General features: G+C 38.3%; 3 protein-coding genes across 4 annotated transcripts; 2 read left to right on the top strand and 1 right to left on the bottom strand.

Moving 5' to 3' along the window:
- Nucleotides 1–510: 510 nt before the first annotated feature.
- LOC110693957 lies at nt 511–4,775 on the bottom strand. Its single transcript, XM_021871139.1, has 4 exons — nt 4,104–4,775; nt 3,154–3,936; nt 2,735–3,057; nt 511–712 (listed from the first exon to the last, which is right to left on the bottom strand). Exons 1-4 carry the CDS (start codon nt 4,773–4,775, stop codon nt 511–513), a joined length of 1,980 nt encoding a protein of 659 aa, XP_021726831.1.
- Nucleotides 4,776–5,943: 1,168 nt separating this feature from the next.
- Nucleotides 5,944–13,310, top strand: LOC110693871 (glutaminyl-peptide cyclotransferase-like). Its single transcript, XM_021871041.1, has 11 exons — nt 5,944–6,391; nt 7,153–7,209; nt 7,723–7,758; nt 8,417–8,481; nt 9,158–9,221; nt 10,127–10,244; nt 10,767–10,864; nt 11,522–11,592; nt 11,711–11,738; nt 12,040–12,094; nt 12,837–13,310. The coding sequence occupies exons 1-11, from the start codon at nt 6,113–6,115 to the stop codon at nt 12,938–12,940; spliced, it is 975 nt and encodes a 324-aa protein (XP_021726733.1). The 5' UTR covers nt 5,944–6,112; the 3' UTR covers nt 12,941–13,310.
- A 635-nt stretch (nt 13,311–13,945) lies between these two features.
- Nucleotides 13,946–18,397, top strand: LOC110693873 (tail-anchored protein insertion receptor WRB-like). 2 transcript variants are annotated; one of them, XM_021871043.1, is made up of 8 exons: nt 13,946–14,316; nt 14,766–14,869; nt 15,292–15,374; nt 15,615–15,685; nt 16,059–16,129; nt 16,212–16,293; nt 16,515–16,564; nt 17,939–18,397. In XM_021871043.1, the coding sequence occupies exons 2-8, from the start codon at nt 14,774–14,776 to the stop codon at nt 18,005–18,007; spliced, it is 522 nt and encodes a 173-aa protein (XP_021726735.1). In that variant the 5' UTR covers nt 13,946–14,316; nt 14,766–14,773; the 3' UTR covers nt 18,008–18,397. The 2 variants fall into 2 exon arrangements, with proteins under 2 accessions (XP_021726735.1, XP_021726734.1); XM_021871042.1 differs by having other exon boundaries at nt 14,689–14,869.
- The last annotated feature ends 6,628 nt before the right edge of the window (nt 18,398–25,025 follow it).

Below are 25,025 nucleotides of genomic sequence, written 5' to 3'. Positions count from 1 at the left end.
ATAGTCAGACAAGCTCAACCGTGCTAATAAGTGGGCTAAAGTATTTCCCCCACGTTTAACATGACTACAAGTAAAAGAAGAAAAAGAAGAACTCAATTGGATAATACGATCTGTAATCATATGAAGGTAATTAAATCCTCGCTTCTTCTCCTTCACCCGTTGCACAATCCCAAGAGCATCACTTTCTATCCACACTTTCTCGTACCCCAGACGTTTAGCAAGCTCAACACCATATTGCATTGCGGTAGCCTCTGCTATGCTCACCTCCCATCTGCCCCTGTACCTCTTTGTGCCAGTAACAATAATATCCCCACTGTCGTTCCTTGCAACAACACCAATACCCACATCCCTGTTATTGAGAATTGTCGCATCCACATTTATCTTAATAAAACCTTCTCTTGGCTTCTTCCAACTATTGTTGCTGCACAGGCCTCTTCTCTTCGTTACACCGCCCATCCTCATATTATATTGCTGGTATCTATCCATATAACTTACAAAACTAACAGCGAGCTAATGTGGATCGTGTGGAGTTTCATCAAACAGCTTCTTGTTTCGGCTTGTCCAAGCAGCCCAAGCTAATGCAGAGAAAATGCACAACTCCTGGCTTGGTAAGTACTCACACATATTAGCAAAGGTCTCCACAAAGCTGTCACCTATTCGGTGCTGGGCATCCCTCCAGAAGCTACAATGATCCCATATCCTATTCGCTTCACTACAGGAGAAAATATCATGCATCAGTGATTCACTCTCTACATTGCAACGTTGGCATGTATTCGAATTGCTTATATGTCTTCTATACAATTCATTACTCACTGCCAAGGAATTTGTACACGCACGTGATAGGGTCGTAAAATATAATATTTATATATATTGAACTCTTGATGTTATATTGATTTTTTTTATAATTTAAGTGTATATTATGCAATTTTCCTTTCAAGACATGAGTTACTACTATTTATTTAATTGTCTACAGAAAGGAGAATTTCGGCACCAAATGGATTACTTTATATTTCCGGGCTAAGTCACACGTATTAATCTTATTTTTTATAAAGTGTTCATTTGGTTTTGTGGGATTGTATTTACAAAAGAAAACCCTTGAAAATAGCAGCAGCCTTCACAATATGCATCCAACCATACATCCTATACTGGCAACCGAAAATCAAGGACCCTCAAATCACCTTGAGCGAAATTTTTCTGGGATTGAAATGTCAAGCAAGAGATAAAGATGAAATTGGATAAAAATTGGAGCGAGAAACTCGGATTAGCTGGAGATGAGCTACACCGAAAATAGGGGGGAGGCCGAATTGCATGTGATAAGAGGCAACCTTCTGGGCAGCAGCGAAGAACAGAGAACAAGGCTTGGCTGGGGTTGTGTTCTGGGCTCACGAAGCTACTGCAAAGTAGTAGAGCAACGACGGTGAGGTAAAGTGGAGGACGGAGAAGTCGAGGCGACTTAGCGGTGCTCTGTAATCCTTCATTTTCTACGGGAATTCAGAGGTGTTACTTCGGTTTTCTAGGCTGATTGTTCGTGGCTCCTTTTCCTTTCTCAATTCTAGGAAATTGGTACTATGAATTCAACTGTTAGTTTGCAGTTTTGCATGTAGTACTTTAGCAGTTGATGAATTGGTTCAATTAAGTAATAAAATTTGCTAGTTTATTTTTGTTTTATTTGTTCCGTTTTTATCATGTTAGGTGGTAGTTTCAAGTATTGATTTATAGTTGTTAACTTTCATATTCTTATATTCTTTAAGCAATATGATTTATATATCTTCCATTGTTATTATCTCAATTTTGAGTATGTCAGGCTAGATTTAATACGGGTACGGAGTTATATTATACATTGGATTATTGTGTTGTGAGAATAAGAATGTGGGTACTTTGACAGTAGTATGTTTAATTCTTGATTGGATTGGTATTCTGTTTTATTGGTATGAACTGTCAGATTATATTACAGACCGACCATCTTTAGTATAATTTGTTAGTTTAATTGCTAGAGTATTATCTTGTGATTCGTAATTGTCCGGTTAGTACTCTTTAGTAGCACTTAGGTGTTTAATAGGTGACTGAAACTTGTCCGATGCCTATGATTATCAGCTCTTTAAGTTGCATGAACCCGAGCTTGTGAGATTTGTGGCTTAAGTTAGCTACTTCCTAGTTATTAATGCTGCTAATTAATCGAGTCTAGAGAGCTTGTTCTAGATTGTTAGTTAGTTAGACAATACTCCAAGAGCTTGTTTGGTTTATTTGCAATTAAGGGAAGTGTTGAATGTTTGTTTGTGTTCATCGGCTAACATTGAGATAAGAACATAATTTTTATAATTCGATGATCAATAAATACTCCAATGCTATAATATGTCTCCCGATCCCTGTTTTATTATTATTGATTTTTATCGTATTTCAATTTTAGTAGTCTATCTTTCGTACTTTATTTGTCCCATAGTTCATAGTAGTTTATTTATTAGATCGTAGTACTATTTCTTCAAAACAGGGGTTTCTAACTTACATATGTTATAATTTAATAAACCAATTCTCTGTGGGATCGACCCTAGCTTACCCTACTACATTTTAGGAGGTTGGAGTTAGGTTTATTTTTGGTAGACATGCGACAGTCGTACCAGCACGCCACAGGAAGTGTTGTATTTTTGGAGGGCCATTTAGCCTCCAAATGCTACGCCAAATCTCCTCTCTTATTGTACTAGTCACAGCACCTCTTCCCAGCATACCCAGCCAATACCCTGACTTCACAGAATACTCCCCATTCAACGTCACACTCCAGAAAGCTTCATCAAGCCTACTCTCCTTTATCAACGGAATTGATGAAATTCTATCAATATCCTCCTGCCTAAAGTGTAACACCAATTCTTCTTCCTTCCAGCACCTGTTCTCATCATCAATTAAGGTAGCTACACAGAGATCTGCATCATGAAGGCCATTCGGAGGAGGTTCAGGTGTTATGGTACCCTCATGACTGGCTATCCAATTATCCTTCCAAGCCCCGATGCTCGACCCATCTCCCACTCTCCATTGCAACCCCTCCTTCAACAGCGCCTTGGCCCCCTAAATTCCTCTCCATGTATAGCTCGGGAAATGGCCTCTATAGGATTCCAGAAACTCTGTGTTTTTGAAGTATCTTGCTTTCAAAACCTTGTATACCAGAGTGTGTTTTCCATGAAGCAAGCGCCATCCCTGTTTCGCCAAGAGAGCTTGATTGAACACTCTGAGATCTCGAAATCCCATACCCCCTTTCGCCTTTGGTAAGCATAACTCCTCCCACTGTTTCCAGTGCATCTTATTTTGTGTTCCGTTACCCCACCAAAACCGAGCTAGGATGCTATGTATTTCCTCCAACAATCCATCCGGGATTTTAAATATACCCATTAAATACGTTGGGATTGCTTGTGCTACCGCTTTAATGAGTATCTCTTTCCCGGCTCGTGACAACAATTTCTCTTGCCATCCTTGTAACTTCTTCCATATTCGATCTTTTAGCCCTGCAAAAATAGCCTTCTTAGATTTCCCTATCACTGTCGGGATGCCTATATATTTTTCATATCTGTTCACTTGCTTGACACCCAATATGTTACACATAGCCTGTTTTCTTGCATCGGGGACATTTCTGCTGAAGACTGCCTCAGAATTCTGTAAATTAATTTTCTGGCCTGAAGCACCTTCGTACACCTGAAGAATCCGAGCAATTTCCCTACATTCTGTATCGGTGGCGCGGGCAAATAAGATATTGTCGTCTTCAAAAAGCAAATGGGAAATACAGGATGCTCCACTACAAATCTTCACTCCATGAATGGTACCATCAGCCACTGCTTTTGACAACATACAAGAAAAAGCATCAGCAACCAATAAAAATAAGTACGGAGACATTGGATCACCTTGTCGGATACCTCTTTGAGGCTTTACATCTCCCACCAAGTCGCCATTCATCTTAAATTTAAAAGAGTAACAGGACAAACAATTCACTATTTTCTGGGTCCACCTTACATCAAAACCCAATGTGAGCATAACTTGTTCCACAAACCAATTGGTCTATACTCGGTAATTTTTTTTGGATCATGACATTTTGGAATTAGTACAATACATGTTTTACTTACTTCCGAAATGTCCACAAGACCGTGCCACCAATTAATAACGTAATTCACAATATCATTTTTAACTATATGCCAAAATTTCTGGTAAAAAAGAGCATGCATACCATAAATCCGGGGTGCCTTATTTGGGTGCATATCAAACAGGGCCATTTCAATCTCCTCCCTAGACAACTCTTTACACAATTCTTCATTCATTGTTGCTGTAATGACCAGGCTAATACCGCCTAAAGCCTCCTGCAATCCTGTTGTGCCGTCAGAAGTGAATAGCTGGGAAAAATAGTCCGTTATCACATTATTAATGCTTTGTTCATCTTGAACCCATCTCCCATCCTGATTCTCACTGCCCCTTATCGAATTCTTTGCTCTTCTCGCACTAGCTTTATGATGAAAATAAGAAGTATTTTTATCCCCATCACGTAATTCATTTTTCCTAGCTCTGGCATGCCAATAAGACTCCTCAAGTAGATGAAGATTGTCAATCTCCTTTGATGATTCCCGACATTTAGCTAGCCTTACATTATCCATTGCACCCACCTGGATTATCTTGAGTTTCTCTTCTGCCTCTCGGATTTTCTTTGGTATACTACCAAATGTGTCAGCAGCCCACCTGCCCAACTCATGTGCACAAGAGGCGACCTTAGCCGTAGTATGGCCAATAGTAGCATCATTCCACATAGCTTTCACCACTTTCTCACATTCCGGGTTCGACAGCCACATAAAAAATGGAATTTTATTTTTGAACAAATATGGTAGGTTTTTTTTTTTTTTTTTTAACAAAAAAAGCTCGATTTTATGTTTTTTTTTAAAAAAAAAAATGGTAGTTTTTTTTTTAAATGAGAGGGGTATTTTAGGAAAGTGAAATTTATCACCCAAAATCCCCTTTCACTTTATATATAGGATAGGATCTATTAAAAAAAAAAAAAAAAGGCACAGGATAGGATAGGATTAAAATGGAATATTAAAAGTTTATCGAATTTCGTTTACTTAATTAATTAGCAAGTTACATGTCATATGAATATATAGTTATCTACAACGCGATGCGACACTTGCCAAGTATACAAACCGACTTAACCTAAATCGAATTGAATATCTAAAAAAAATAAATCATCGAATTGGATATCAGATCAAATTTCAGTTATATCCATAATTTTCAAGGAAAATGATACATATACATAATTTTTAGGGTATAAGAAGCCCAGGTGTTAATGTCATTAATCTATTATTTTATTTTTATTGTATTACAGAGTATTATAGTATTTAGATTCTAGAATTCTAGACTATTACAAGTTTGTTTTAACCTTTATTAAATTAGTATAAGGCGGGTTATGGGGCGAGTATAAAGAGGGTATGGCCTTATGCCCGTATGGGGTAGGTTAGGGCGAGGCAGGGTGGGTCTTCTCTAAAATTCATACCTGCCCCATCATTCGTGACAGGTACACTTTTTATATTCATCCCCACCCCATCACCTGCAAAACCTCCCTTCATCCCGCCCCATCCTTAAAACGGGTCTCCCATTTGACCCGACACACTACGATCCTTACTTACCATTACCCAATTTTCAATTTTATTTGCTCAACCCTCGTCGTTATATATATATATATATATTTTTGATGCATAAGAGAGGCTAGGCCTCGTACAAGAAAATAAAACAAACTCTAAACGAACACTAAAAATTACGGGAACAAAGCAAGAGAAAGATACACCGACTCTATCTTCATGTAAAATACAACCTAAGTCCAAGATTGGGAACTGAACTAACTCTATATTGTTCTGATTAACTCCTTAATTGGTTAGTCAATCAACTGCTCGATTACCCTCAAATGTGCATAACCTTTACAACCCCTCGTCCTTAGTGGGGAAGACATTAACCAATCCTCGTCTAGTAACGAACCAACAAACGTTTTTCGTCCAAAGGTTCCCAACAAACAAAAAAACGGAGTACTTCATAAGACTTGTCTTCCTCAAAAATGATGTACGAAAGTTGTTAGACTTTTCTCTCCACTTGATCGTTAATGGCAGGTGGTGGAACCCAGAGAAAGAAGAAGAAACTCACTGAACGATCCAACTCAGTTCCTCACTCGTCCATGCCTTCTCACTCTCCTTCTTCTCCTTATCGATGGCTAACTCGAGTTATCCCAATTGCGCTTGCTCTCTTTGTCCTTCTTCTTTTCGGCATTTCGCCGAACGCCTGGGTTGCACGCTCTCACATTTCCCAGAAATTACAATCTAATCAGATTTTTTACGTTGATGTTGTTAATGAGTTTCCCCATGATCCCAAATCTTTTACCCAGGTTCGTATTTTTGCAAATTTTTGTGAATTCTGTTGTTAAGTTTGAATTTTGATTATTGCAGTTGATTAATCATTTGAGAAATTATGCTCATTGTGCTAAATTACATGAAATTTTGGTTGCAATTAGGTTTTTTTTGTTATTTAATTTATCGTTGAATTTCTGATGGTTATGAGGTTCATGATTCATCTTGGGGGGAAGGGGATTTGCATATTGATGACAGATTTGATGATAATTTTGTTTAAAATTGTGTGATAACTGACAAGAGTGATTTGAATTCCTGAATTTAGGGCTTTTCACTTGTTGATTTTAGACTAAGCTCATACAGTAAGTTTTTGCTCTAATGTCTGTGCTGATATAGGTTGGATTGTAATAATGATGCCACAACAAGAAGTTGGTCAACTATAGGATTTAGATGATCAAGATAATGTGCCATGTCAGGATGATTAAAATCGATTGGGTGACTTTGTCGATGATAGTTTATCCCTTGAATTTATTTATATGATGTTCAATGAGTCTGGATTTAAGAAGTTAAGCTTTCAACATGTTAAATTAATAGTTTTGGTCAGAGCTATCTAAGATTTTCCGATTATGTCGAATGAGATTCGGAGGGGTGGGTCATTTGAGTGTGCTTATGCTGAGTTTTAGAAGTTTCAATACTGAGTGTGCCAGTGGGTGTTCTTTTATGTTAAACAAGCAATTTTACATTTTTATTACATGTGTGTGCTAGCGGGAGACTAACATCAATATGTGTCTCTTTCCAGGGGCTTCTATATTGGAAAAATGACTCTCTTTATGAATCAATTGGTCTTTATGGCCAGGTGAGTTTTTTCCTCGGGTTTTGATTTGGTATGCTTGGAAGAAGTAAGAACTTCAATATGTCATGAATCAAGCATGATTATTTGTTTAGTGCGCAAGTTATAACAAGGCAATTGCTCTGCTGCTCTACTTTCGAAAACACTCTCACTGCTAGTTTAAAATAATTAGAGGTAGACTACACACATTTTGATTTCTTTAGACTACTGTTATTTGCCACACCTGTTGGTTTTTTGTTGCCACTGTTACTGCCCTTGTTATATTGTTTCCCATTTCTATCTTAAGAAAGGAAGTCAGGGTTTCACTAATGTGTCTTTATGATGGAACCATCTCAAAACTATTCTTGCTTTCTGAGCTCCTTTTATTTTCCATTTCCCTCTAACCTTTTTTCCATTATCATCCAAAATAATAAAATAAAATAAAATAAAATAAAATTATTCATCCGTGTTGTTGGTGTTAAATATTTTAATGTTTGTCATTTTGTAGATTGTAATTTGACTTGAATTTAAATCTTGCAGTCTGCCGTGAGGAGAGTTGCTCTTCAAACAGGGAAGGTACATCATTTTACCTGTAGTACTTTATGTTCATTTCCACTTCAATTTGTGAACTTGATGATCTAATATGGTCTGGGAAGTTTTAATATTTTTGTCCTGAGAGTTTTTTTTTTCCTTTAATGGAGTATTAGAAATCTTTGCATCTTGCATGAATCTGGTATTCTAGAGACTCTCCCATTGCATTCAACCATCCAAGAATTGGTGTCCTATTAATTTCAACAGTGGTGATAATGATCAACCTGCTACTGTATGCTAGTTTACACTGGTGTTTATGTTATACCTGCATAGCATCTGGGGCTTTGATAAGATACCACAAAGTTCACTTGAACAGTATAAGATTGAATTTAGCTGTTTTCTTTTCTTCTCAGTTGCTCCACTTCTTCTCATGGGTGATTGGAAAGATCTCCCACATGAGCTTTTCTTTTTAGTATACTTCGTATTATTTAATTTTTTTTTATTCTTGCCAATTATTGCTTTTGTAGAGGCTTTCCTTATGCAGCTTGCTGGCTCTAGATTTTAATTTTCTGTACTATTTCCCCCCTGAATTCTGCCCAGATGAAGTTTCTTTTTGTTATACGTGTGAGCACATATTTATTATGCTTTTCATCTATTGAGTTCTGTTGACTGCTTCTGATTGTTACATCCCTTGATTTAATAGGTTGAGGCTGAGTATAAGATGGATTATTCTTCTTTTGGGGAAGGATTAACTCTCTTTGGTGAAAGGTATGTATCCCTAATTGTTTTAGTAACAACTTTTGGACTTTTGGTCCTTCTCTCGTTGATGCTGTATGTAGAAATGTCCTTAAGATTTTCTGTAGAGGCTATGTATTTATGTCCAATTGAATGGCTGTGTTTGTATGCTTCTTTTTCTTAGCAAAGTTTTCTGCTGGCTTGCTCTCAACTTTTGGGCATGTTATCAAACAAGCAGCTTCTTTCATCTGTTACATATACAGCATACGCTCTTGTCCTTCATTTGGTACAAGTTCATATATGGGCTATGATAGTGAGAAATTAATTACACCATAAATGAAAAATCTTTGTTTATTGGACGTATCGATTGACTTAGAAAAGTGGTAACTGAACAAGTCCTTTGGTTAGCCAAATAGAAATCTTAAATTAGCAAGCAAAATAATTGTGGCTCTATTATTGGCCATTATTTATAAAGGTCAATGAAAGAGGTCTTGTATATCAAGGCAAAAAGTTGGCTATTTTATACTAAAATTTTCTGTAATTTATAACTTCCTGCATGAATCTCAGATTAATAATTTATGTATGCCTTTGAAAAACCTTATTCTATTTTCTTATACTTTTAAACTAATTAGTCATCTTAAGTGAATGAATTTGTTCAGTGGTACGATACTTTGATGTGTTTTCTAAATCATTGATATTGCCTTTGTAGGTTGTATCAACTAACTTGGTTGCAGAAAATTGGTTACATCTATGACAGACAAAATTTAAACAAAGTCTGTATTACATTCTTTACTCATCTTGATCTATTTTGATTTTTCATAATTTATTACGACTTGAGAGTATTATGTATTGTCTGATTTGCCATAGAATATTGATGTTAAACCTCTCTGGAAGTCTGGCCTACCCATATCTTCTGGATTTGCATCACATTGCTTTAATAAAGTCCATTTTTGGTTTCATTTGCTGGTTAATAGAACTGTCTTCTGTCCAAATACCTTGCATTTTGATTTTTGATTGCTGTTGTGAAATTTGTTGCAATTTGATTACTGATACTTAAAGCTTTATAACAGTTCAGTAAACTTCAATCATTAGTTTTGATTTATGTCTGGTTTTATCTGTGATACAAAAATATTTGGCATGCAATTGTCTGCTCGTTGTTTTCAACTAAAACTCCAATTTGTTCAAGTGTGGAGACTGCTAAACTTGTTCTGTAACTTGTGTATTGATCTTGATTGTAGGTATGAGATGGAATCAAATAGGGTATATGATGTCCAAAGTGAACATTTTTTGTATACACTTCACTCCGTGTTTCTCCCATTTCTTTTTCTTTTTTTCCCCATGTCTTCTATCCTTGCACCTTACTTGAGCTTGCTGTACATAATTCATGTTTTTCTTTGATCATAGTATTCATTCTTCATATTTCAATAGTCAGCCTCACAGCCTGTTTTGCTGATTCATTCACCAACATCATATCAAAAGATCATTGTAGACTTGTAGTGTAAGCACCTGTTGTGGATGTTATGCGTTTCTTTTGTTTGACATTTGTTTAAAACAAATATTATGGTTAATTGGTTATAGCTGATCTAATTTGTTGACTCCTGTTCTGCGTTCTTTTTTTAATGCCTTTGATTGATTAGTTTAGATGCTTTACTTATTTATTCTTACATGCTTCTTGCAGCTAGCAGCATTTACGCATCAAATGAATGATGGTTGGGGACTTGCTACTGATGGTAAAATTTTGTTTGGAAGTGATGGCTCTTCAACATTATATCAATATGATCCCCTAACTATGAAAGGTACCTGTTTATGATTTCACTTTACTCATTTAGTAGTCGAAGCATCCCTGATCTCAAAGTTCATTTGCTATTTCCCCACATTGTTATTTGGTGTATTATCCTTCCTCAGCCTGACAGTTAGAATATTCTCCACCTCTCTATTTCCCTCCCCCCTCCCAAAGATAAATTCAATAGGAAAAAGGTGGAATAGATAAGATCTTAGGTGATACCTAGTTTTACTTTCATATACATAAAACTTGCGTGCCAAGATGTCATTCACTTGCTGTTGTACAGTGGGAGTAAGTATGTGCACGAACTGTTATGTGCAATATTGCACCTTTAACTTCAATGTCTGTTTTGTGTCTACTTTTCTACTCGTTGCTATCTTTTCTGAAACTTATGTAATTTGAATGCAATCTCAGGTGTGGGTGCACATAACATTTCTCATATACCCTTGGTTCTTTATAAAAATATTTTCTGCTCTGCTGTTTTCTTTTAGTTAATGACATACTTGACCTTACTTATTTTAGCACTTGTTTACAGAAATTCAAAGGCAAACCATAAGATATCAAGGTCTTGAAGTATACAACCTGAATGAATTAGAGTTTGTGAATGGTGAAGTGTGGGCAAATGTTTGGATGGTAATACATTTGTAACAATTTTAATTCTGTGGCTTTCTGCTCTGTTGCTTGTGTTTTCGGACTTACGGAGAAGTTCACTGAGTCTGTAAACTTTTGCTTGAGCCTTTTTGAAGCATTTGTGTTTACATATTGAGCTTGCCGTGCAAACTCATGTGGACTATTTCATCTTTTTCCTGTCAAAATCTGAGGCCAACTTTCCTTCAGTTCCAAAATGTTGTACTTATTTTATGTTGGCAGTTGACAATTTTCTCTATCATTTAGCCAAGAGTCTGACTATGTTATGTTGTGATTATGCAAGTACAAAATAGAGGGCGTTATTTTAGTGCTGACATCAGCTTTTGTAAATCTTTTATAAATGGGCTAATTAATAGTGCTTATTAAGCAACCCCTTTCATATCACTTTGAAAATCTTCTTTTACATTAGATAATTTTAATTCATGATTTCTATAGGTAATAATTCCATTTTTAGGAATTTTTTCTATGCTTCCTAGGAAGCCTAAAGTGTCTCTGTGTGTGTTGGTTTTGAGGAGTTTGGGTGGGGGGGGGGGTGTGGGGGTGATTATGAGGCCTGAAGGTTGCTTGTAATGGGGCTTGATAGAATGTGTTTTACTTGGGGCCATGTGAGCTTTCTAAAGTTGATTTATCCTTCGTGGGCAGACTGATTGCATTGCTAAAATATCACCTGGAGATGGCATTGTGGTTGGGTGGATTCTTCTTCCCAATTTGAGGTGCTCAGTGAATTCATGCAACTAATCTCATCTGTTTATTTTTTCTTTTTTTTTTTTATTTTTTTTTTTTTTATTCCCAATATCATATTGACACTCTTTTCTTTTTCCCATTTTTCAGGGAAGGATTGATAGCTTCTGGTGAAAAGGTAATAATTCGACTGTATCAGATGGCCCATGATTTATTTTTATATTATTATTACATAATTTTTTTATGAGTCTTTTTACAAGTGATATTCTTGAAAGTTTTCGTATGTAACCTGCTGTGATTGCCTCAGTGGTACAGATAGCACATGATCTTAGGGAGTTCCTAGTAAACAGGGTTATCTGAGGGATGGGGAGTGGGTGCTGGTTTTGTTGTGAGCCCTGCGATAGGGCACTATCGTAAGTTTACCATTTAAAGGAAAAAAGGTTCTGAATTCTCATAAATGACATTTTACATTCTTGTAGAGTATTGACGTTTTGAATGGCATAGCTTGGGACAGCAGTAAAGAGCGCATCTTTGGTAAGCTATTTCTTTTGCATGTTACCTGTATGAGGAATCAATCAATTTTAGCAATGCATAAGCAGAGATATTTTGAAAATTTCATTCACAAGCCACAGTGCTTTCAATGATGAGATAAATACTAGTACATGTGTTTTTTTGCTCTTCATATGCCCTTTCCCACGTGACTTTTTAGCCCAATGTGACTTAGCTGGGTGATTCACCTCAATGTATCTGAATTTGTTCTTTGTTCTGAGCCTAATATCAAAATTCCTTAATTTTTGTCTCCATTGTAAGTTTTCCTTTCTGATATAATTTCTAAACTTAATAGGATCACTCCCTCTGATGTAAATTACTAATTTTAAGCTGTTATAAATAACAGGTAATAGATGTTAAGTATTTGTATAACAGAAAAGTAAATTGGTTTTTTAAAATGCGCAGGGTACATAATTAAGCAAGCTCTTTGCTTGATAGTTTGTAGATCAACGTTTTGTGTGTGTGTGTGTGTGTGTCTACCTGTCTAATTTGTAACGACCAGACTTATAAACATCTGTTTTACAGTATGAGATACTGGATCAGATTAAGGCCTTAGCCTCCTAGGTTTATTAGGTTCATAGATTCAATTGCCCCTTCTCTTTGTGCCTCATGTGTATTACAGTAAAAGGCTAAAAAGATTAAGTAAAGGAGAAAACTAATATGAGTACAAAAAGGTCTTTTAAGTTCATCGTGACCTAGTTGGGATTATAACATTCTTTCCTTACAGTGACTGGTAAACTTTGGCCAAAGCTGTACGAGATCAAGTTGCAACCAATGAAGGAAAGTGCTGATATTAAGCAGCTATGTATCCGAGAGCAATTTCGTTTCTAGAGCAGACGGCCACACCAACAAAGATATTAAATTAGTTATTTATTTGTTCTTGATACAAATGGAGCTGGGTTTGTATATACAGTTCCCGTAGGATCTGGTTGATAGTTCCTACTAGTCAGCAAAGTTGGAATGTTAAGCAAAGCTCTGGTAGTTGAGCGTTTTATTTTGTAGGATGCCAATGAATTTGAGGCCTGCGAGCTCTCTCCTCCATCTCAATACTTGTAACTCTATTTATTTTGCTATACATAGAATACAAATCACTAGAAAGCTTTGGGGACTTCTGGTAGTAATCCTCACGGTTTGAGTCGGATTTGGTTACTTTTCGATTTATTCCTTTATTGATTTTATATATATATATTTTTATTTTTAATACGGTAAGATACTGATTTTTGGCATATTGTTTTAGGCTTTTGGTTTCGAATTTTGATCAGTCTTTGGGTTGATCAATTTTTGCCATATCTAGTTTTATAAATCCTTTTTTTTTTTTGTTTATGGAACCTTGCAAATTTCTATCTTTTCAATTGAAACACAACAACACTAAACTATACAAGGCCATGTATGCCATTGATGCTCATCAAATATAAATAAATAAATAAAATAAAATAAAATTGAATTGTAAACCGCCAATCTTATTACACTATTCCCACAATCTTCAACTTCTTTTAAAAACATATTGTGATTTATGCATAAGAAAATATACAGTCCTTTGAGGTTTGTCAAATTCATCTTGAGCTACATTTTCACTTTGAGGAAATATATTTATTTAAGAATCAATATTAAAGAGAAAACTTCAAAAACTAAATCCTTAAATTCTTCCTATCATTATTAAATGTAAATTAAAACAAATAACTTCATTAATATGAGTAACCATCTACTTCATTTCCTAATTATTATAAACATATCTTGCGCATTTGTACGGTAAATCAAATTTAGGAATTTGTTATCCTAATCTGGACATTACTAAAATCAATTACTAATCAAATTGCAATTAGTATTATATACTCTAGAGTACTATGGATCATATAATACTAATTGTAATAAATCACAATTAGTTAAAAAAACATTTATGTCAAAAGTCAAAACCTATGCTAATATGAAACGGAGGAAAATACATTTGGTAAAAAAACAAAAAAACTGTTCACCTTCTCCAATTTTCTCCTGTTCCATCAGATAGAAGAAAGAACAAACCCACGTCCCACCATTAATTTTGCTGAAAAACGCAACATCTACCTCCTGCATCTTCAATATTTCATAGTTCATACTTTTAATTTCTATCCTTCATCAATTTGTCAATTTTTAGGGTTAATTTGACTTTTTATTCCCAAAAATTAGGGTTCGTGATTATTCTATAGTTTGGGAATTCCTCAATTATTTTGGTAAGTGTTCTTCACATTCTACTTTCAGCTGTATATCTAGTGGATTTCAGCTTATACTACTGATATTTACCTGTGATTTGTTTTTATCGGTCATTTGTTCATTTATTTATGATGATTTGTTGCATTTAATTGTCGATTTGAATATTGCTTGATCGATAATGATTTGTTACAATTAATTCAATTACTTATTGACAAATTAGTTGTCATGAATTGTAATTCTTCATGTCTTATTGCTTTTAATTTATTTTTGTGAGAGTTAATGATCCTAAAGTCACGAATCCAATTTAGTTGTTTCACATGTAGTAGAATCTTTTAAAAAAATGTCTCCTTGTTTAGTTGTTAAGTATGTCATTATTTTTACCAATGTTGTAGAATTCATCAACTGAGTGTGCACGGTGCACCCGTGACTCTCGAATTATTGCTGGTTTTATTGTAATTTCATTAAGCAGGAGAGAAAATGGATGACGATGGAAGTAGTTTGGCAGCTCCAACGATCTTTATCCTCGTTGCCTTGCTTCAGTTTATTCCTAGATACTTAGAGCACCAAATTAAGGTAATGCAATATATTATCTCATTTATAATTATCCTTTGTTTATTATTCTCTCTACTTGAGTATTAGTGCACATTCTAAAATTTTAATAGAAAGAGTATAATCAATTTCTATGAGCTCAAGAATTGAAATGTACGACGAGTAGATCACATTTTGATGTTTTAGGGTTTAAGGTGTAAAGGAAACTAATCATTTCCTATTTTAAAAGCTGTCGTCGTTCAAGTCAGTTATGATATCAGAAAAGCTGTCATATAGGATATAGCTTTATACTGCTATTGTGTTCTATGAAAATTTGTGCACACTTTGACTTCGAATTCTTTTAGAATGGTACCATAAATTCTGACTTTCTGATGATTAAGATTTATATGATTGTGGTTTTCATTGAATTGCATTGTTATTGACTTATTTGTTTATTTTCTCCCAAGAGTGGAGGAGCTCCGAGTGATGAGGAAAAGGAGCTGCGTGCCGAAATAAAGCAGCTTTTGAAAGAAGCTAGCACGTTGTCACAGTTGAGTCTTGTTATTTTCTGCTATAGTTAGATCAAATTAATGCAACAAAGTTGAACTCTTCACCCAGGACTGGGATTGAAGCGAATTAGTGCTGTCTGCCATATTCTGTATACAGACCTTCATGTAGCTATCACAAGGAATATATTATTGACTTTTCTGCTTTTCCTATATATTATACCTCCTTTGGCTATATCTTGTGATTCGTGTCTTCTTACCTTCATGTATATTGTTGACAATAGACCATCGACATTTGCACAAGCAGCAAAACTTAGGAGAACAGCAGCAGCTAAGGAAAAGGAGCTTACAAAATGTAAGTGAAAGGCAAACCATAACTTGATAATTTGTCAGAAGAACAAGCATTAATAAATCATCTTGACTTGTTAGTCATGTAATGCAACTTGTTATTTATTATAGAGTTGGTCCATAGCTGGTTTAATGTGTGTCCTTTTTTCTTTGTTGAGACCAAAGTGATGGTTTTGATATTGTATATTGTGTCCTAAATTTAACTTTGGATGTATTTTTTCTTCTGGCTTTCAATAATCGCGATATGTACTGTCAGATTAGTATTTGGTAATTTGAAGCAGTACTATATGGCTGTATTAGCAAATTAAGAAATCCTGTGGGATCTGGAATTTGTTGTTACATAATATTGATATTGGTCTTGTGTTTGACATCACTTGTAGGTCAAGAACAACAAATTCTAGATAGGAAATCATTATACAATCCATATATGAAGTATGTGACTCCTGTAAAGGTGCCTATTTGCAGACTCTGCTTGTGCTAATTCTTTTGTGCTTGTACATTTCAAGTTTTTAATTAATTTATCCGTGTTTCAGGCATTAACCTATCTTTTGCTGGGAGTTTGGTTTTGGAAATATCCTGTTGCATCAATATCTAAGGAGCTTGTACAACCATTTGGTGAGGAACTTCAACCACTTGCTAGTCATTTTATTGCAATGTTTTTGTTTCTTTATTAAGCTTCTAAAAATTTAGTGTGTATAGTTTTTACATTAGCAACTAACCCATTTCGGAAACTACCTACACCAATCTTTGGAAGAATCAGACATGGTGTCTGGGTGTTAGCTCATGATACAATTCACTGCCTACAGTCTTGTAATTTATATATTTTCTTGGTGCAGGAAGGATGCTATCTTGGAAATCTGGTGGTGGTTCAGAGGACAAAGTGATGGTATGAGTGTGATATGGTTCTTTTCTCTTTAATTTTTGCATGACTGGTTGATTCCTGCACCTCTTGCAAGTTGACTACTTATCTATCAAGGCTATGGCTGTTTAGGCTTTAGATAGATTTGTAGGATGCAAAGTTGATTTTTCATAAAAATAAACTGCATTTGTTGTGTTAAGTGCTTGAAGTAATTTACGAGCTTTAATCTTGATAATGATCTGCCAATGCACAGACCTCAAGTCTTGAATCTTTATCCTGCTTCATGCCAAAACTGCCTTATACCCAGAAGCAATCTTGCATGGCATCCATTGTAGCTCCTGCACTACTTACCCCTGGACTTCTGGCAGAATCCATCCACCCCCATGCTTTTTTATATCAAATTGTATACACTGGGTTGGATTCCCCAACAACTTCTCCTACATCAGTCACCAGCCTTCTGTAAGATATCAGCTTCCATTATCTTAAATGGAGTCTTCTAGTCTAACTTCAGGCTGACACTTTGTCACGGGCTTCATAGGAGTCATAGTTGATGTCTTTCATTCAAGACCCCTGAGATTTTATCCCTATTCATCTATCTGCCAGTCAGCCAGGGTGCTTGCTAGATGGTATGACATATGTAGCTTGCTCATGTTGTAGAAAAGATCTTTTTTTATCCTGTTCAGTGTGCCATGTCTTATGATTTTCATCACTCTTATGAACCTGACCTATGTGCAAGAAATCCTCAGCATCCTCTTCATACCCCTTTATGGAATAATTATTTTTCCCCGACATCAGTGAAACTATCCTTTACTCCTTAGTCCTTGCTCTTGTGTTTTTGTCCTGTCTTAATAGCCATATCACACAACAATAAATTTTCTTTAAAAAAGCATCTTCAGATGCAGCTAGGTTACTGTCTGAGGCTCCTAGCGATCCTATACTTGTATCCTACAGGGAATCTGAGATGTGATAGTTGGCCCTCCAAAATGAATGCCTTCTGGTCATTGAAACAGATTTCACCCTTGTACAAAGTATTTGGGATGAGCAAGTCAGAGCCACTTACTCCCTTCCATTGGGTTTCTTAAGTGGATGGCCTGAACTCTGAAGTGTCTCCATTTTTAGGCTTTCAGCTGCTGAATTTCCTCTAGGTGCTAATTTTTTTATGACATTTTCGGATTTAGGTTAACTAAAGATCCCACATTCATCTCACAATTCCACCTAGTATGCAAGTAATGCAACTATGTTTAGCTAATAGCCTTATCTCTCTCCGAGCAGAAAAATTCTAGCATGTATTTTCTTTTGGTTTTTAGGTTATCATGTTCTGATGTTCATATGTTGATTTTGATACAGTTAGTTTCAATATAAAAATAAATTAAGAAATTCTTGCTAATCCTGTGTATGCAGGTTGGTATTGTACCTTGGCTAATATTATGCTCCAGGGTTAGTAAGCTCATCTGTCGGAAGATCATGTAAGATCTTTCTGGTGTTTTGTGGTCAGCAGCTAGCTGTTTAATTCAGATTTCTGAAGCCTGAGTGAGCATTTTGAAATATATGGGTTCATGTTGCTGTTTTGTTGCACTGGCACAAAGTTATTAAGCAAGTGTAAATCAATAGAAAAGGATCAACTTATATAGCACGCTGGAAGGCTTTGAAACTTGATCTTGATTGGTCTTCATGCAGATATCTCAGACGAATTATGACTGATCTTGTTATGTTCTTTTTTCTTTTTCCTTTTTGGAATCTTTGATAAATACATCTCTTGCTGGTTCCTAATACGAAGTAAATCTTTATTATGTGCTTTGTATTGGGTTCAAAGAACAAGTATCATTTCATTTTCACATATTTCACTGATTTAAGTCCTAATATTTGAGTGCTTTTTAAATTTAGTACTCCTAAGTGGCTAATCAGGTTTAAGAAACTGCTAGCCGAGATTGAGATTGAGATCATCTCACACTAAATTTATGGTGACAGTAAAATGAAAATACTAAGAAATCATTCCTCATGCATGAACTAGATTAATCCGTATGAGATATTTCCAACAGAATTTGGTGCTATGAATTGGGTGGAGAAGAATCGGTGGAGTTAGAAGAGAACGCAGAGGATGAGGCGGAGGTGGAGGTATCCTTGTGCTCAGTCATCGGAATTTCTAATCCGAAGACTATGAAGTTGAAGGGGGAGATTGGGGGAAGCACAGTAGTGGTAATGATAGATCCCGGAGCCACCCACAATTTTTTAGCGCTTCAGCTGGTGGCGGATATGGCGGTTCCGGTGTCGAAGGGCGGCAAATTCTCGGTGGCGTTGGGAAACGGTGAAAGGGAGAGGTGTATGCAAATTTTCTACCTCTTGAATTGGGCAATGCGGATATAATCCTTGGTGCAAAGTGGTTAGAGAAACTAGGGTCGGTGACGACTAATTGGAAAACACATGTCATGAAATTTTGGGTGAAGGGAATGCCGGTGACCATCACGGGAGTAATGCTATGAATCGGGTCGACCCACTCCAGCAACAACCAATTCGGGTCTATGAGAGAAGACACAAGCACAAGACTACCAGACAAGAGCAGTAGCAGCAGCAATTGGTAGCAGCAAGAAAAAAAAGTTTTAATGATCCACTAAGAAGTGTGGCATCTGATTTTGTGTGTGAAGGCCACCTTGGCAGTACATGACAAGTTCCTTAATTGTTAGGGTACTTTTGGGAAGAGGAAGCTTAGTATATAAGAGGAAGCAATGCAAATAGTAATGTTCAGGTTGTGATTGGAGAAAGTAGTAGTAGAGTAGCAGTAGTTGTAGAATTCTTCTAGTGTCAAGCTTTAGCTAGACCATAGTTTGTAGCCGTTATTTACAAATATCAATCAAAAAATATCTAATCCTTCCTCTATTCTTTATCCTACTGTTACATTCAAGCAGGTCGAATTACCTAGTCTATAGCATTTGGCACTATATTTGGCATTATATTTGGCATTCCGATTTTTGTGTTTACTGGATTTTTTTTTTTTTTTTTTTTTTTTTTTTTGACAAGTGTTTACTGGAAATTTGGCTCAAGATCTCCCTCAAGTTGGCTTAATGTGTACTACTTTGTTTTTTTTTAAAAAAAATACACTGTTTTAGGACTGTATTACGAGTAAAAAGCATGGCATTTATATGGATTTTTTAAAGGCAGAAAGGGATAAATGTAAATCACAAAGAATAAGAACTTTAAGCCTAGAAAACAGAGGAAAATATAGATGGACTAGAAAATATTTTACAGTCCTTGAGTTAAAATGAAAGTTAAACTAGAAACCGATCTTATTACCAAAACCGCGAAGTAACAAAGACTAGAATTACATGTTGTTTCGGGTGAAAACAATGGGACCTTGCCGAAGGTCCGCTGAAACGGAGAAGACTGGATTCGGTCCAAGTTATGTTGGGCCGAAGGTTTCCTGCACAGTAAACACACGTAAACTAGCCTCGGGGGTGTTGCCGAGGAAGGCCCCTCCGATGCTAAAGTCAGTACAATGTGTAAGAAGTAGACACTATGCAAGAGAGTTTTTAGCTTGAGGCTTTTGTGGGATATCTCAGAATGTATGAATGAACATATGAATTGTTATGTGTCTCTCTTAATGAATCAGAATATAAATGTCTTTTATACCTCATCATACATGGAGAGGTTGGGCCTTAGCCCAATTGGCTTGCTTTGTGGGCTGACCTTTGACTTTAACACAATTGGAGAGTTGAACCTTGACCTTGGGCTTTTAATTGGATCATTTAGTGCTTAGGCCCAATTGGACTAAATTGGACCCAAACAACTTGCCCCCCAGACCCGACTCGGAAGGATGACGGGTCGGGTTTGATTTAATTCAGAAAAGGAGGGAAGTAAATGATTTAATTAATCCAAAAATTTGAATTTAAACCGTAATTAATGAGATAACAACGATTAATGATTGTGGAAGTTGGACGGATAATGGGCAGTTTAATCACAAGATCATGTGTTTAACGGTTACTTAGTGGGTATTTAAGAGAAATTAAAACGCAGACTCTTCGTATCCCGTACCTGGAGATATAAACAGAGGCGCGTCATTCTCCTCACTTATTCACCAACACAAACCCAGAATTCTTCGAGAGAGAAACCAAGAACCCGCATCAAAACTTCGCAAATTCCCCGAGCATTGAGCTTAGAAACTGAGACTTGCCACTACGAACTCGTAAATCGGCAACTTTCGCCTCAGATTAAGGTAAATTCCTTTGATTTCAGTTTATTTTTCTTCGAATTCGAACTCCTTCCCCTTTTCTTTCGACATTTTTTTCTTCGAAATAATCAATGGCAAGAGGAGTTAGAGGTAGAGCCCGTGCTCCAAGAAGAGCAAGGCCGATTCCCGATCCTAGGAACAGGATTGGGACCTGGAATGGTCAAAGGCCGGAGTCTGACCCTGCTGAAGGGATTAGGGCGACTCCCCTTTCCTCGGCTCCTCCTCAAAGAACGGATGAGCCGAGCGCTTCTGGACGGGATGATGAAGTTCCCGCTGTCCTTTGGGATATCCTCCCTGGGTTTTCAGAGTGGGAGAATGCCGAAGTTGCTTCGGCCATGATAAAGAACCGCCCCTACTCATGGTGGGTAGAGAACGCCGATCAATATCGATTTGCCGAGCAAATTGAGTTGCATTACGGCATTTTTGAAGCTGACGGGTATTGGTGCCGAATGCCCTCGGCATCCGATAGAATCCATCGTCCACCCCCGGGGTATGTGGGGGTGTACACGAGACAGCTTCAGTACGGGCTGAGGTCCCCTTTGGACGTATTCGTCCGAGACTTGCTGATCCATTACAACATCTCTCTATGTCAGCTAACCCCCACCAGCATCCGAAGGGTGATGACATACTTATGGGTCTGCAAGTTCTTCAAGTACGTGCCGAACCTGCACTGCTTCAAAAAGCTCCATCGGCTAGTGCCAAATATTCAAAGTGGGCACGGAAGCCATGGTTCTGGGTGGTACCGGATTGAGTCCCGGCCCCAATACTTGACCATGTGGCCAAACGACTCTTCAGACAAGGACTGGAGAGGTCAATGGATTTGGGTTAGGGCACCCACAGATCCGGGCCACCCTTGCGTCTTCAGCGCTCCCCGGTACCTAGCTGAGCCTGATCCCGAAATGGGAAGTCTAGGTCCCCCCGCAGATAACGGGGCGGATCCGAACCTGGATCAGCAACATATCTTCGGCAAGCTGCCGAACCGGGGGGGGAGTGGTCGAATGCAGCATATCCCGGAGACTTGGCTCCCCGATACGCATTACGTTTTCCAAGAGAACATGCTAGCAGCTGTTGGCCTCAGCCGAAAGTTTAAGGATGGTAAGCTTCTTCGGCTGGGGCCGAGGCTTTTTAATTATCTCTTTTTCTTCTCTCGCTTCTCTTTTTTATGATGTGCCGATCTATCTGAGCTAAACTTTCCCCTTTCCTTTTTTCAGAGCGGGACGAGACCAACGTTGGCATTAACTACGCTCGTCTTGGTGTCAACCGAGAGCGAGTTGTAACTGAACGGGCCCCGTCTATCACTGAGCCGAGGCATAGGGAAGTTCATCTAGACTCTTCCCACTTCCAAATTGAGGCTGTTGCTCTGTATCAGAGGCAGAAGCCTTGGTGGAAGAAGAGAGACCCTTGGTTTCAGCTGTTGAACGAAGAAGCTGAAGCTGCCCGCACAGCCGAAGAGGTTGCACGGGTACTCGAAGCTTGTGAAGGAGGAGAAGGGTCCTCCAGAGCTGCTGAAGCCGAAGCTGCAGCTAGAGCAGCTGAAGAAGACGAGGCTTTGCTGAAGACCTCGGTGAGTTTTCAGACTTTGTCTTTCTTTTTTTTTTTTTTTTTTTTTTTTTTTTTTTTTTTTTTTATATTACTCACATTCTTCTTCCCCCCTGTCTGTTACAGTCTGAAGAGAGTAACAGACACAGAGAAGGCAAAGCTCCTGTTCGTCCCGAAGACCAAATACAAGAGTCTTCAGACTCAGATATGGACGAGCAGCCTCTTCTGAAAAGGCGCCGAAGGATGGCCATCATCGGCCCTCATGACTTTCAGCGGAGGCCGATGACCATCGGCGTCGCAATAAGGGAACCTGAGGAAGGCAACGGATCGCCGAGGGTTCCCCAGCCAACACCCCAATCACCTCAAAAGACCCCTCCGCCACCTCCTGAGATGGAGGTGGATCAGAGGACTCCCGAACCTAAGGGAGGGGTCCAAGAAGAAATCAAGAAGAGTGCTGATGAGCACGAAAATAAGGATGCCGTGATGTCCAGTGCTGAGGGCTTCACGGCAGACATCGCAAGAGAGGTTGAGGCTTTCGTCCTCACCCCTGAAGAAGAGGAGGTCATAGTAATTGACTCCTCTGAGAAGGACGATGCTGAGACAACCAAAGCTAATCAAGCTCCATCGTCATCCTTCCCCTCTTTCCAGACTCTGCATTCTGGAGAAATGGGTTTCTCGGCCCCCCGAATTCCAATCCCAGACCACATCTGGGACCTCATATGGGGTCAAAACCGAGAAGGAGCTGCAGCCTACTTCGGCGATTTTGCTGGCATGTCCGAAGTAGACAGGGCAAGGATCTGGTCGCTGAAGGCCACTGCTGGGATGGGCGAATCCAGCAGATCAGTTCCTGACCCAGCCAGGTCTAACCAACTGCTGATGATGCAGGTAATTTTCCTTGTCTTCATTTCCTCCGAAATTCAACTCTATATGTATATATATATTTTTTTTTATTTATTTTTGTCTTCCTGTTTTCAGTTCGTGCACAATCAGACTCTCACTGTAGAGCTGATAGATACCCTACAAGATAGGGTAGACGCTGTTGTGCACGACAAGAAGGTGGCTGATGAGGAAGTAAAGCTTGCTAAGCTGAAGCAAGCAGCAGCAGAAGAGAAGCAGCAGGAGGTTGAGGAGTACGGGAAAAGAGCTGCCGAAGCCCTGAAAACCTTCTGCGATGCTATGGAGAAGGAAGTTTTTCCCCCACTGATGGAAGGGGAAAAATTCCTCCAGGAGCATATGGGAGTGGACGTCTCCAAACTCAAGGCTGCTGTTGAGAGCCGAATTCAAGAAGGAACTGCTGCACAAGCTGAAGTGCAGCAGCGTCTAGAGGCTCTTGAAGCCAGCCGAATGGCTGCTGAAGAGTTGCTCCTGGCCAAAGACGTCCAACTCTCAGAGGCTGCTGCTGCTGCTGAAGCCCAAAGAGCTAAATTCCAAGAGGTTGAGGATCAACTGCTGATCCAGAAAGTTGAAGTGGCCCAAGCTCAGACAAAGGCTTTCCAAATTCAGCAAGAGCTGAATGAGCTGAAAGGTTCCTCCTCCAAGGTCGCTGATGAGCTGAAGAAATCTAAGGAAGACTTGGAGGAGACCCAGAAGAAGCTGGCTGATGCTGAGGCTTTACTCAAAGTCCGTGTTTATACCCAAGAGGAATATGAGATGGGTTTCAGAAACGGATTCCGAGTATGCCGAAGAGTCTGCCTTCATGCTGAGCCGAAGCTGGACTGGTCTAAATGTGCTGAGTGGGTCCAGAATCCCGAAGACCCTCACATGAAGTATGCAACTCCAGCCGAAGCTGAAATCCTTAAGGCTGAGGAAGCCGAAGAGGAAGCTGAGAGACTGGAGTTGGAAGCTGAGCAGAGGGAAAGGGAGGCTCGGCAGAGTGCAAAGCCCGCCTCTTCTGCTGCTGGGGCTGAGGCCACCATGGGGCTCAACGCTGATCAGTCTGATCCTCAGGCTGAAGCATAGGAACTCGGGCAGTCGTCTTCAGAATCTTGCGGTTCATCATGTGCTTAACTTTAGACTTGCCGCTTTCTGAGTTTTTTGCCTTGTTTTTTGCTTCAGCTTGCCTTGTCGTACAGCAGTTTTATTTTTTTGCTTATGTACGTATTTCGGCAGCTGTTATTTTCCGCTTGTGGGCGGCTGCCGATATTGAATTATTGAACTTGTAGCTCAATTTTTGAGCATGAAATATTAATCTGATGCTCTTTTCTTCAGTTGCTTTATTTTTGAATGCTTTACTGTTTCTTTTCTTCAATTCTGCCGAACATACTTGCACTGAGTGCTTCTTGCCCCCCCAGAAATTGAAGTATGACTTCAGCTGAATAAGCAATTTCTTCAGTTCTTCAAAATGGGTATCCGAAACACAGGGCCAACTGAAGGCAATGCTTCTGGGATACAAGTCTTACTGAAGATTGACCTTGTCTGAGAGTTGGATATCCGAAACACAGGGCCAACTGAAGGCAATGCTTGGGATATTAGCTTTCTGGGATACAAGGCTCAGTTAAGGCAATATCCCAGAATTGCCCATGGACTAGTGTCTTTGGAGAACAAGCCTTACTGAAGTTTGACCTCAGCTGAAAGACCAGTGTTCTTTTAAAAAGACGAGTTTTGTCAGCAATCTGAAACCCAGTTACCCGAAGGCGAAGGTTTCAGACGAGGCTGATATAAAAATTTTCAACTGTTGCTGTTATCCTTGATTTTCTGTCTATCTTTGAAAAATGGATACCCGAAACA

This window comes from Chenopodium quinoa, unplaced genomic scaffold (assembly GCF_001683475.1).
Source record: "Chenopodium quinoa cultivar QQ74 unplaced genomic scaffold, ASM168347v1, whole genome shotgun sequence".
Lineage (NCBI taxonomy): Eukaryota > Viridiplantae > Streptophyta > Magnoliopsida > Caryophyllales > Amaranthaceae > Chenopodium > Chenopodium quinoa.
Note: the sequence above shows the minus strand (reverse complement) of the source record. Positions and strands in the feature narration are given on the sequence as shown.

Excerpts from the sequence above, each read along its gene's own strand:
- LOC110693957 (XM_021871139.1), bottom strand. The coding sequence starts at position 4,775 with ATGTGGAATGATGCTACTATTGGCCATACTACGGCTAAGGTCGCCTCT. Across the intron at positions 3,937-4,103 it reads GTCTTGTGGACATTTCGGAA|ATGAATGGCGACTTGGTGGG; the intron begins GTAAGTAAAACA and ends TTTAAATTTAAG. Across the intron at positions 713-2,734 it reads GAGTATTCTGTGAAGTCAGG|TGAAGCGAATAGGATATGGG; the intron begins GTATTGGCTGGG and ends TTTCTCCTGTAG.
- LOC110693871 (XM_021871041.1), top strand. The coding sequence starts at position 6,113 with ATGGCAGGTGGTGGAACCCAGAGAAAGAAGAAGAAACTCACTGAACGA. Across the intron at positions 7,759-8,416 it reads TTGCTCTTCAAACAGGGAAG|GTTGAGGCTGAGTATAAGAT; the intron begins GTACATCATTTT and ends TTGATTTAATAG. Across the intron at positions 11,593-11,710 it reads ATTCTTCTTCCCAATTTGAG|GGAAGGATTGATAGCTTCTG; the intron begins GTGCTCAGTGAA and ends CCCATTTTTCAG.
- LOC110693873 (XM_021871043.1), top strand. The coding sequence starts at position 14,774 with ATGGATGACGATGGAAGTAGTTTGGCAGCTCCAACGATCTTTATCCTC. Across the intron at positions 14,870-15,291 it reads ACTTAGAGCACCAAATTAAG|AGTGGAGGAGCTCCGAGTGA; the intron begins GTAATGCAATAT and ends TTTTCTCCCAAG. Across the intron at positions 15,686-16,058 it reads GGAAAAGGAGCTTACAAAAT|GTCAAGAACAACAAATTCTA; the intron begins GTAAGTGAAAGG and ends CATCACTTGTAG.